This window comes from Colletotrichum scovillei (assembly GCF_011075155.1).
Source record: "Colletotrichum scovillei strain TJNH1 chromosome Unknown Contig00002, whole genome shotgun sequence".
Lineage (NCBI taxonomy): Eukaryota > Fungi > Ascomycota > Sordariomycetes > Glomerellales > Glomerellaceae > Colletotrichum > Colletotrichum scovillei.
The window spans coordinates 1,450,120-1,462,714 of record NW_023336260.1 but is presented as its reverse complement, the minus strand read 5'-3'; the positions used below and the strand labels follow the sequence as shown (position 1 = coordinate 1,462,714).

The 12,595-nt window shown below is 55.7% G+C and overlaps 3 protein-coding genes across 3 annotated transcripts; 2 read left to right on the top strand and 1 right to left on the bottom strand.

Annotated features, from left to right (window-relative positions):
- The first annotated feature begins 2,881 nt into the window (after positions 1-2,881).
- Positions 2,882-3,914, top strand: HER10_EVM0006656 (uncharacterized protein). Its single transcript, XM_035476236.1, has one exon. The coding sequence runs from the start codon at positions 3,097-3,099 to the stop codon at positions 3,640-3,642; it is 546 nt and encodes a 181-aa protein (XP_035337301.1). The 5' UTR covers positions 2,882-3,096; the 3' UTR covers positions 3,643-3,914.
- A 2,047-nt stretch (positions 3,915-5,961) lies between these two features.
- On the top strand, positions 5,962-7,907 carry HER10_EVM0000311 (cholinesterase; the record flags this gene model as incomplete). The annotated part of the gene is made up of 3 exons (XM_035470098.1): positions 5,962-6,116; positions 6,216-6,995; positions 7,079-7,907. 3 exons carry the CDS (start codon positions 5,962-5,964, stop codon positions 7,905-7,907), a joined length of 1,764 nt encoding a protein of 587 aa, XP_035336794.1.
- Positions 7,908-8,448: 541 nt separating this feature from the next.
- HER10_EVM0011171 (WSC domain-containing protein) lies at positions 8,449-12,084 on the bottom strand (the record flags this gene model as incomplete). Its single annotated transcript, XM_035480609.1, has 2 exons — positions 8,449-10,724; positions 10,776-12,084. 2 exons carry the CDS (start codon positions 12,082-12,084, stop codon positions 8,449-8,451), a joined length of 3,585 nt encoding a protein of 1,194 aa, XP_035337690.1.
- Positions 12,085-12,595: the final 511 nt, after the last annotated feature.

The following is a 12,595-nucleotide window of genomic DNA, read 5'->3' as shown; positions in this document are numbered from 1 at the left end:
GGAAGACCGCCACTTGAAGAGCCGAACCGGCAGCCGGACGATCCACTTTTTACCGACCCTCGGATCCGGACTTGATACAATCACCGGCTCCGAGCGGAGAAACATCCCGCAGGCAAGCCGGGCAGAAACACCCGCATCTGCACTTCCGTTTTTTCCCTGCTGCTGCGGGAAGTCGGAGTTTGGGCGGAAATACGCAGTCTCTGGAGCAGTTAAAAATGCAGTGAAGTGTCGCCGCCCAACTCCCCCCTTCATGCGCGTCCCCCTCTTCTTGGCAAGGCAAGTGAACGAAACAGGCAAGCAGACAAGCAGGCAAACGGGCAAACGGGCTACATGCCCCAGGGTTCCGAGACCCTTCGCGTGAGTTAAGAATGCAGTGTAGACGATAATTTTTAATTGAGGCGGAGTTTTCTTATTCACTTCTGAGGAGGGGCATGCAAGCCAAATGCAAGATCTATCAGCAAGCATCAGCGGCCAAGCCGTCACGACTGTTCATCGGTGATGAGGTCCAAGCCGCAGCAACTCAAGTCTCCGCAGCGACATGCACATAGGTAGAGTAACTCGTCTTATTGGACAAAAAAAAAATGTGATCATAATATGTAAAGCCTCGAGAAGATGGTCAACTTTGGACAGGATCCGACGCTAACGTCTTGTCTTCAGCCTATTTGAAAAGGGTGTTGAAGACCCTCCGCGTGAGTTAAGAATGCAGTGAACTACACCGCCTATTCGCACCCAGAAGGGAGCCAAGTAAGCACCCCCTCTGAGAACCCTTCGGGCGGGTTAAAGATGCAGTGAAGTGCGGGTGTGATGCAGCTGCGCTGAGTTGGCAACACCATTACGATTGCCTTGGACGCCTTTTTTCGGTAATGACGGAGGGGCTGTGGTACGCGGATGACTTTGGCGGACATGTTCAGTCGCTCAGGAGCGGTTGCGCCGAGGCTGAAGATATGTTCGTGCAAAATTTTGGTTCACTTTGTCAGTTTCTTAGGCCCGGTACCCGAATAGGTCACCAGTTTGACATCATGCCGGGCTCTGTAGCCGCCAGTCTTTGCTTTACTCGCATCGTAACGCAGCTAGGTTCTAGAGCTCTCTACCCTCCTTCCATTATTGTGGCATGGAGCTCGCTGTTCGGTTCTGAGGTACTGTTAGATGTCATTCGGGTTTGCAGGGCTCTTTGACGTGTACTCAACCCCTACAATTTCTATTATAGCAATGAGCCTAGTAGATGTCAGGCGGTGCCAAAGACCCACATCCACCGGCAGCCGGCTCCGATCATCGTGTAACGGAGCGGGAGGCCTCCGCTGGCAACTCGGGGGCAGAATACCTGCTTCCCCTCGGCAGTCACCGATTCGCCTCCTTTCTCCGACGACACGGAAACAATAATCTCCTTCTCACGCGCTATAAATGCAGTGCAATGAAGAGGATGTAGTGGCTGGCCCGTCACGCGCTCTTTGCGTGAGTTAAAAATGCAGTGCAGGGGGCCAAGAGGAGCTGAGAATAAGTTCTGGAAATGAAAATCACTCTGCCAATGCCCGGGTGGGTGGTGAAGTCTGACTCGCGGTGATGAAGTTCAATCGCCAAAATAAGCCCTTCGAATGAATAACATCCACAGGCGAATCCTCTCTAGTTCACCACAGTGCAGCATCTTCTCGTGCTGAAAAGCCCTCAAATCATCGTTTCAAGGGAGGCCATCACTACGAGTACTCTCACCATCGCTGCTGACTCTTGCTCTCCCTCGTCCAAGCATGTGGAAGACCCTTCGAGTGAATTAGAATCGCAGTGAAAAAATAAGAGTCCTCCGACAACCAAGAACGACAGGTAAGGTAAGGCACTTAAGGTCTACGTGAAAAGAGGCAACAGCGCCTCTCGGCCGGGACACTTCACCAGTCATCCCCTCGTCATCAAGCCACAATCTGCACCGCCGGCTTTTGCCTCGCAGCCAGCTGAACTCTCAAGGCTCACTTTCTCCCATCTCTGCGCGTCTGCTCCCAAACAAGGTCTCAGATGACGACTCCTCCCTCGTATCGCAAACCCCTCTAATTGGTCGCCCAATAAACTCGACACATCCCGTCGCAAAGCCCGGGCGACCTCGGTGCACGCGGGGTACCGCACCGGCTCCCTCCCGGGCTCCGCTGAGGACCGGTGGGATAGTTATCGAACCAAGAGAATTCCCGATGGTGGCACAGATGGTGGCACAGCACCACCAGCACCCAACAGGGCTCCCGGGTTCCGAGTCCATTGGATGCAACCATCTAATTGTTAGTGCCTCCCTTACCTCTCCCCGATTGCCGGTTGCCGGGCAGCGGCCAGTCCCCGTGGCTGCGGCCGATCCGGCGCCAATGGGAAGCCCAGCACATCAATCTACCAGTTAGTAAACTACTGCACGTCGGACGGATGTAACGACACGGGCTGGCAAGCTTGGGCTTGGTAGCTTGGGGAGCCTCCAACCAACGGCCCAAGGCGATGTTTCCTTCTCCCTTTTTCCCTCGACGTTTTTTACCCATTCTCCACACGAAGGAGGCTCCTCCCAGGACTCAAACCACGCCATTATGGGCCATTACGGGGAGGGTCGACTCCCACTAGACAACGGGGCCAGTCTCCCAATCAACGGTCCAAATATTAATAGGATCGACCGCGGGGAAGAGGGAGAGAGAGAGAGCATGGTGGATGCACAACTAAACCTGCATTGCAGGCTTTGCAGGTTTGCGGCTGGGGCACTGCCGGGATGCGCAGAAAGGCTTTCAGCTTTTTCGTTTGTTGTCACACGTCAGACTGGAGCCACCGCGCCCATCAGGATCCAGAGCAGGGAAACAATACACGACAAAAAAGCAGGGAAACGGAGAAGAAAGAAAAAGGGATGAGATTTTCTTGGACTCGCTAAAGGACTTGGTAGAAAGAGCAAAACCCATATTTACTTACCTCCCGTCCCCCTTTCGCTCCGCTCTAGTGATTCTACTTCACTTCTCTATTTCTCACTCCGCAACCGCCATCACCAGTGACTGAAGCATAAAAAAACGAACATCACGATACCCAACTCCAAATACCAACCACAACCACAACCTCACAACACCTCCCAAACCCCCAAACAAAACCGCAACCATGTCTTCAACAGCAGTATCAACAGGCACCGCCTCCGCCCCCTCGGCAACCACAACCTCAACCTGCACCGCAAGCCTCTACGACACCCCCGAACACGACCGCGTCTGCGCGATGCCCTACGGCGGAAACCACACAGACATCATGTCCGCCTGCTGCAACGACGCAGACGTGGTCGCCTACTACGACAACTGCGGCCTCTACTGCCTCGCCCTAGACCAATCCGTCAAGGACCTCCAGGACTGCCTCTTCGAGCAGGGCGCGGGCTACACCGAGGTCTTCTGCCGCGACAACGGCAACGTGAACGCCTCCGCCACGGCGACGGGCAACGTCGACCCGCCCGTTTCGGCGCAGGCGAGCGTCGTTGCGTCGGGCGGTTCCGGGTCCGGGGCTTCGTCTTCGGCGAGCGGGAGCGGGAGCAGCTCGAGTTCTACTTCGTCGGCCAATGCGGCGGCGGGGGTGCATGTCCCTGCTGGGGTGAACACGCTTGGACTTACAATTGGCGCTCTGCTTCTCTCTGCTGCGACGTTCGGCGCTCTTCAGATCTAAGAAGATCAACTATTCGAGAAAAAAACAAAGCTAGTAAGATAGGGCGATGGAAATGAACATAGCTGCGCTATGGAGGTCCCGGATATGAAGTGACAAACGGCCGATCAACATAATGAGATCACATCACAACAGTACGATATTACGCGCTGAATACGGCCGAAGGCAGCCACCCAGTCCAGCATAATAGCAGCAGAGTACGGAGAAAAGCGCGCGATATCCTATCTGCGTTCACAGGAGGAAAATGTATTTAGCATATTGTTCAATCAAGTTACTACCAAGACTGATGGAAAACAAAACCGCCTGCGGCGTTCACCGTTCCGTGAAGCACTTGAAATCATGTAAGCTGACGAGTATTCCTCGCGAAATTCTCACCCGAGGCTCGCGGCCCCCGAAAGGCGCTTCAAGCGACCTGTAGTCGCATAAACGGCACCTACCTTTGTACATAGTACCTTTGAAAATGCAACCATCTCACAACCCGCGAGCCCGCCAACGCCCCGTCTTCATACTGGGATTGGATAGTGATTAGGCCTATTGGCCGGTCCTCCATTCCAGTCTAGTCAAAGCAAGGTACGATGCAAGGACTTCACTGCGTTTTAAACTCACTCAGAGTGTCTGCGATATGTGCACCTGAGATGGGAGGCAGGGAGCAAGAGTCAGCGGCGGCGGCGGCGAGAGTGGCGATTGCTTCCAGCTTGCTAGAAGGAAGCGGAGGGACGTTTGGCACGGGAAGATGTTGCACGGGCAATGATCGGAAGAAGCAGATTCGACTGCGAATATGTCGCCTCATGGGCTGATCTTTTGTGATTGAACCTCACTATCGCAAGCCAGCACTGCTGCACCGTCAACTTGGACGCCGGCTCACATCTCCGCTCTTCCAGCATTTATGTCGCATAGCCTTTATATCCTGCAGTGTAAGCAACACTATGGGATTAAACGAATTCACTGCATTGATAAATACGGCGGAGAGCCTGGGAGCGGTGAGGCAGGTGACTTGGCTTTGCCGGGTGAGTTTCACTCCAGACGGGCGGGCCACGAAAACGCCTTCTTTCGCTCATGACGAGGAGATATTCGTCTTCGTGGCGTTTAAGAATGAAGCGCTGCACTTGCTGGCTACAAATGGGTCCAAGGTGTTTTGCCCCGACGAGCCAGCGAATGCCTCCCGCTCGGTGGTTCCGGGCCACCCCGACCGGAGCCGGCTGCCGGTAGAAAGTGGGCCCCGGGCCGTCCCCTCACACCCCCGAGACTGATTGGCTCGCTGCTCACGTTATCCGTTTCACACATACATTGACTCTTCTTGGAGGACATAACTCATCGTTCCCAGTGATTGTACTTCATCAATTGATAAGATAGACACACTTGTCACACAAAAGAACCCCATGACTAGTGGAACCAGTCAACCAGGTAGATACCACAGTACAAGGACCTCTAGGAGACAGAGGGAGCCTTGGTTTATGGTATGAACCATCCTGCTTGACGTTTTGTAAACATAAATATCCGGGAATGTATTTCGTCGTAGCGTACACGATGGATACCTTGGAAGCAAGTATGAGAAGTCGCGAGGCTAGATTGTGAATAGTGAGACTATCGATTATGTAAGTAGCAAAACCGTACACAGACTCTACCCAGTACCAGAGAACGAAAACCCCTGCTGGACTGGGCATGGCCTGAGATGATCCTGAAGCTTAACAGAATCGTCATGCACGACTAACCACAAACTCGGATTCAGACAATCCCCAGACAGAGTTGTTGCGTCAAAGGTGCATTACCCTCGGCAACAATATACCCTCGGCTAGGACATGAAAGCCAGGCCCACACGAGCCCTAAAAGAGCAGCTGGCACTCTCCATTGCGGGAGAATGCTAAATGTTACGGTTGACGATGGTCCACGGGGCCCAGTACTCTGGTAGCTCATTATGCGAGGGTCTCGGGGGAAAAGCAATGACCCCCCTTGCGGGGAAACAATCTGGGGAAATCGCAAGTGCACCCCAGAGAATCCCCACATTCTCCGCATTTTGGACAGCATCTACGCATCTCTCTTGGAGCTTCTTTCATCTCTACCCCATGTCGGCAGTTCATCTGATCTCGACTTCTGCTGAACATTCTTCCTGCCATCCTTGCCATGCCCATGTTTCCCCCCCCGCGATCCTCAGCTTGGCTCCAGCCGGGCAGCCGGGCAGCCGGGCCTCTGCCGGGCCTCTGGCTATAAAATCCTCGTCGTCTTCTCCCGCCAAGAAACCGATGTGATCTACAGCTGAGACCTCGGGCACGGCATTGCACCTCGAGAGGAAAGCGAAACACCAAGCTCAATCAAACTTCCGTCATGCAGTTCGTCTCGACTGCCAGCGCGGCCGCGCTGCTGCTCGCGGCCTCGCCCGCGTTTGGTGCCGGCCTTCCGCCGAGCGGTAACGCAACCAACCCCGTCGTCAACCTTGGCTCGGCCGGTTCTTACCTAGGCGTGATCCAGAATAACGGAACGTATGTTCGGAACTCTAACTCTAAACCTCGCACCCCTTGTCTTTGATCCTCCCGAGACAAAAGTAAGCTGACTCTGAAATTTCTTGGGTTCGCGAAAAGTGTCGCCTCCTGGAAGGGAATCCCATACGCCGAGCCCCCCGTCGGCTCCCTCCGCTTCATGCCTCCCAAGGCCCTCGGGACCCGGGGCTCAGACGTAATCGACGTGACACAAAACGCCCTGCGCTGCGTCCAATTCGCCGGCGCCCCCTACGGCGTCATCAACAGCAACATCGTCGGCCCGCGCTCCGGCCCGGGCCAAGAAGACTGCCTCAAGCTGTGGATCTGGAAGCCCGCCAAGGCCAAGGCCGGCGACAAGCTCCCCGTCATGTTCTACATCCACGGCGGCGGCCTGCAGTACAGCGCGGCGCCCAACAACGACTTCAGCGACTGGGTCGGCCAGAGCCAGGACTTCATCGCCGTCAACGTCGGCTACCGCCTGGGAGCCCTCGGCTTCATGGCCCACCCGTCCCTGCCCTCCGCCAACGCGGGCCTGCTCGACCAGCGCCAGGCCCTCCGGTGGGTCAAGCAGAACATCGCGGCCTTTGGCGGCGACCCGGGCGACGTGACCGTCATGGGCCAGTCCGGCGGTGGCTACGCCGTCGTCTCGCAGATGGTGCTCTACGACGGCGACAACCAGGGTCTGTTCTCCAAGGCTGTGCCCCGTTCCGTGCAGAGATCGCCCAGCTTCCGCGTCGACGAGCTCGCGGACCGCAACGCCGAGTATTTTAAGCTGCTCAACTGCACGAGCGGACAGGCTCAGTTGGACTGCTTTCAAGGTGCCTCTGTTCCTGCACTTGTGAATGCCTACAACGCCTTGCTCAAATACAAGGCTTCTTCAGGGTATGGAACCACCACCTTGAAAGTCCCATGTGCTGGCAAAAGAGTACAAGTCCCTCTGCTAACTTAATTCTCGGACCTGCCAGCGAATTCAACAACCTCACCTTCGGCAGCTCAGGCGCCTTCCTCCCCATGATCGACGGCGTCACCCTAACGGACTCGATCTCACGGCTCTTCAAAAAGGGCAAAGTCGCAAAGGTCAAGACAATCGTAGGCTTTGTCAACGACGAGGGCGCCAACACGGCACCCCGCAACACGAGCGCCCTCGACTCATCCACAAACGGAATCTGGAACCTCACCGACAGCCAGGTCAAGCAGGCCGCAAGCTACTACCCCGCCAACGCCACCTTCGGCTACGCCAGCCCAGACAACTTCTTCCTGACCCTCTTCAAGTCCTACATCATGGCCCTCAGCCCGTTCGGGGAGCAAGGCATCACCGGCTCCGAGCGCCTCGTGGGACGGTACATGTCCAAAGCCGTCGGCGAGAACAAGGTCTGGGCATTCCGCTTCAACGCCCCCGGCGTCGGCACAAACTACTCCAGCACCAACCCGTACCCGCTCAACTACGTCGCCCACTCCGCCGACAACAGCTACCTCCAAAACGCCACGGCCGTCATGACGCCCTTCGAAAAGAGCCTCGCGCTCGAGTGGCGCGCCTACATCGGGAGCTTCATCCGCCGCGGCGACCCGAACAAGGAGAAGCTCGCCACCTCGCCCGCGTGGCACAGCTACGGCGCCCTGGGAGCAGGGCAGTCTGTCGATTCCCCCGTGAGATTGGTCCCGCAGTTCGCGTACCAGAGTAACGCGAACGCGAGCCTGCCCACAAGCACGCAGCTCGAGGTGTCGCAGAAGGCTCAGCTCGAGAGGGTGGATTGGTGGTTGACGGATACCATCTTGGATGCGACTCGCGTGTGAAGAAGGAGTGAAGTACCTAGTACAGCGTACTCAAATCCTCTCTGCCTATTTCCATCCAATGTGTTGGAAAAGAAATAATTCCCTCAGTCCCAAGGTGTGAAGCGTCACAGCCTTCTATCACGAGCCAAATGTCTACATATAGTTAATGTTGAATGACTAGTACTTGCTATTCCAGTTTCTCTTCTTTTGTGCTGTGTTCAACAATGGAAATTTCAGGATGGTTCAAGTCGGCAAGCCAATTGCACACCACGGGAACGATAGCTCTTTGGGGCATTGAAGACGCGGACCGGGGGTAGGTATAACTCAAGTTCTAGACCTCGCGGTCTCATCTGATTTATTACAAAGTGGACGAGTTTGAAAATCAATCACACAGGAATCTTCAAGATGGAACGTTCAAAGTCATGTTTCATTACATTATCTGAGCTCAGGCAATATTCATACGTAATAGCCCGTCTCTTCCCAAAACCTTCCGGTAATCGCACCCAGCATCCATGATCATAAGTCATACATCATCATAACTTCGCGATAACATAAACTCCTTCTAAACTTCAGCCTTCGCCAAGCAATCACCATCATTCTCATCTTCTCCAACGCAGACAATACCGTCAAACCTCGCGGCCGCTCGCCGCCCTATGATACTGCTGCGCTTCATGTTCCGGCTTGGCATCACCTTCTTTTCGTCACCATAGCGGCTGAGTCCTTCCATAGGGTTGATTGGACCCGGACCCATCATCGGCGAACCTCCTGCATTGTTATCGGGAACAGCAGAGTTGACAGGAAGCGCGGGTCCATTGCTGCCAGACGCCCCAGAGTCCCTTGCTCCCAGACTGCTGCCGTACGCACCATCAGGGCTGCTCTTGGGCAGCGCATTGATGATGCTCTGGATGAGAGAAGCAATGTCGATCTGAGGCTGTGGTGCAGGGTTTGGAGATACGGGAGGAGTGCTGCTGTCTTGAGGATTTCCTGCCGGAGGTGGTGGAGGCTGAGCTTGACCTGGTGTCTGAGGGGGTGATGCCGGCGGTGCGGCAGGAGGTCCTGCAGGAGGTCCCGGGGCAGGATTCTGGGGGGCAGATGGTGGGTTGCCGGCACCTCCATTGTTTCCGGTGCCGGATCCACTGTTGCCGTTGCCATTGCCGTTACCGTTGCCACCACCGGCGCCATTGGCAACATCGTCATCGGACGGCAAGCTCAACGCCCGGCCGGTTTTACTGTAAACGGTGACAGCCCAATCACCTCCACAGATGTCGTTTGACTTGCCATCGCAAACTTCGTTGCACTGCTCTTCCGGGATGCGTACGGCCAGCTGGAACGCAGTCCCACACCAACACTCCTTGCCGTACTCCGTGCCGGCGAGCTGGAACCCCATCGAGCCACAGTGTGCGATGCACTTCTCATTTGACATGCTCCCTGTGAAATAGATGGATGGGTCGCCATCGAGCGTTCGAACGGCAGAGTCCTTGAAACATCCAAGATACTCCCAGCCAGTAACCTCAGGAGCGGGTTGAGATTCACTGCTATCCGGAAATCCATTGCCAGATCCTGCGCCTGCGTTGCTGCCGGGTCCTGGAATTGAAGTGCCGGTGTTGCCAGGTGCTCCGTTGCCGCTTGGTGCACCTGAGCCTGAGCCGTTACCAGATCTATTATCTGGGTTGCCGTTGGCAGGGTTCGCAGGGGAATTGCCGTAACCAGCTGGAGGATTTCCGTTAGGTGCCGGGGAGACAGGACTGGGAGGTTGGCCAGGGCTGGCTGGAGGGTTTGGATTGGAGGGAGGGGGAGCAGGAGATGTAGCCGGTGGTTCGGGGACGTTTGCAGGGCCACTAGTTCCAGAACCATCTCCAGAGCCACCATCAGACCCAGATGAACCCGTGGGTTGGCCGCCGGTGGTTGTGCAAGGCGTTGATGCGGGGTTGCCAGGATTACCGTTGCCTGCGTTGCCGCTGCCATGATCGTTGTTGCCGTTCCCGTTGCCGTTACCATTGCCATTGCCATTGCCATTGCCGCTGCCAGAGTTGTCCGGGCTGGGTTTGGGGGCCGAGCCGGCACCATTTCCCGGAGGGCCGGTGAACTGACCATTGCTTGCCGTCGTGCAAGGCGTAGATGTAGCCGGAGAGCCACCATTGCCAGCGCCAGGGTCACCATTGCCAGGCGCTCCGTTACCGTTGCCCCCGTTGCCATTACCACCGTTGCCAGAACCGTTGTTGTTGCTACCGTCTCCGGTGCCACCATTGCCAACTCCAGTGGGTTGGGGAGCGACAAAAGCTGTTACAGTCTTGATCACAACGACAGGAGGATCGTTTGCAGCAGCGGGTGCCATGTTGTTGTTGTCGGGAGCGCAGTACCAGCCACCTTTGCAATGGTAGCAAGGCCACCCCATTCCGCAAGGCGCTGGCAGCATTGGGGTTTTCTCTGGGGGACAAAACCATCCATTGAGACACTCTGAACAAGAGTAGCCTCGACCAGGGCAAGGACATGAGCCGGAAGGAGGCTTTGCTGGGGAAGCCGGGCATGCAGGGCATTGGACAACGGCAGGGCAATCGGAAATGGGGATGACTGGTGTGCCTGGTGGTATGCTGTTTCCAGAGGAAGGATCTTGTCCCTCGTCAACTCCGAAGACCGAGCCGCCTGTCTGAGAGGTCGGAGAAGGGTTCTGGCCGTTTCCGTCGTTGGCTGGCACGCCGTTTGGACTGGAGACAGGTGATCCGGCAGCGACAGTCAACGTCGTTAGGGGGCTGGCTGCGGGAGCTGGTGCCGGTGACGGACCTCCTGCACCACCACTTCCCTGGTTGGGGGCTTGAGTGGCAGCAGTTGAAGGGTTGGCTAGAGGGGTAAGTCAGTACACAGTGTAAGCCAAGATAGACTGTCTCTTACCTGGCTTAGGATCTACCGGATTCAAAGATTGCACAGGTGATTGAGGCTGACCTGCTGGAGCAGTATTCTGTGGTCGGCCATTGTTGCCAGGGCCTCCGGCTCCACCTTGCGTCGAAGGATTGCTGGCAGGAGGTATAGCAGTTGCGCCACCAGCCGGAGACGATGCTGTTGAGGGCGTCTGCGAAGGTCCAGCTGTCGGAGTTGCTGCAGGAGTGAAAAGTCCGACTTGAGAAGATACAGGAGGGTTTGCTGGGACGACTGCAGAATTCGAAGCTGGGGCGTTAGACAAAGGTGCCGCCGACGTGGCGGGAGAAGAAGACTTTCCCGGGCAAGGAACAGCAATGAAAGTAGGAATCCAGCTCTGATACAGGACTCCAGTGCAAAGATTTCCGTCGGTAGGCAAGTCTTCAGGGAGTTGAGGAGCTGTTGTCGGAAGCGGCATAATGACTGAAGCTGACTGCAGAACACTTTCTACTAAAGACGATAGACCTGGGACGACTTCGGTAGCACCGACGACGTCAGATACGGGAATTGCCGAGGGAAGATTGTTAACAGCCGAAGGAATATGGCCGACGATGGAGGATACAACGCTGACAAGCACTTCTGGGATGTTGGTGATGATGGAGGCGCCGTTTCCAATAGCCGCAGTGACTTCAGAGACCGGGATGCCGCCAACGACTTGTGTCGGAAGAGGCACAGGCAGTCCAGCCCCGGTAGGCAGAGGTACAGCGGAGCCACCAGCACCGACGATGCTGTTGACTGCACTCTGAATCGGAGGCAGGAGTCCACCATTGGATCCTTCAACGTTGGGGATGGCGGTTGGGATAACGGGGCCGCCGCCAGGCTGGAGTATGGACTCAACCGGCGCGGGTACAACATTGGTGACAACCGGTACGACATTTCCAGGGTTGATGATGGATGGAACCGGAGTTACCACCGCCGCAAGTGCTGAAGTCAAAGAAGCTAGCAGACTGGGAATAACATGACCAACTTGAGGAATGACGCCGCCAAGAGGACCTTGCTGTTGTTGGTTATTGGGAGTGGGTGGTGCAACCGCAGGGAGAGGAGTAGCGATGGCGGGTTGAGCAGGATTCGCAATGGTGGTAGTTTGACCACCGCCAATGATCCATGGAAGGAATTGCCTGGCCTGGACGATATTGTCCTTCTGGGAGAGGGTTGACTCGTCCTGGGATGGTCGGACAGCCTGGGTCACAGCAAAGGCTGTGAAGAGGGCCAAGATGACGAGGGCAATGCCGGCTGCTGTCTGACTTTGGCGTTGTGAGGGCATCGAGGGCCCAGGGAGCCGCATGATGATGGTGTTTTGTTGCTGAAAACGTACGAGAATAGAATGAGTGGAATGACGACACTGTGTTGTGTGTAGAGCACTGCCCGAGGAAATGGGGGTTCCAAAACTTGGGTTCCAAGAAAGCGAGCCAATTTGAAGCGAGAGTGTGATGTATTGGAGAGAATGAGATGTGTACGAGGTGGATGGAAGAGAAGAACAGGTTGAAGTTGGGAAAGGATGGGAATGATGGGGTTTTATGCGGTTCGTCATGTTGGGCATGCCACTGCTGCTCCTTCACGAAGAGGCGGAAACAGGAAGCAAGTGGTAGGGGAAGAGTGAGAACGGGCCTTCCAGATTTCCAGTCAAAACTCAACAGAGCAGGAGGGGTTGGACTTCTCCTCTTCTCTACAATCATGTATAGGAAAGAAGAGTATGCCGGGAGGCATTAATATTGAGCATCGTACCTAAGGTGGTCTTGCCTACATCTTCTCAAGTACGCTCACCACTTCCATTTGAGTCAAGAACCAGCCCATAA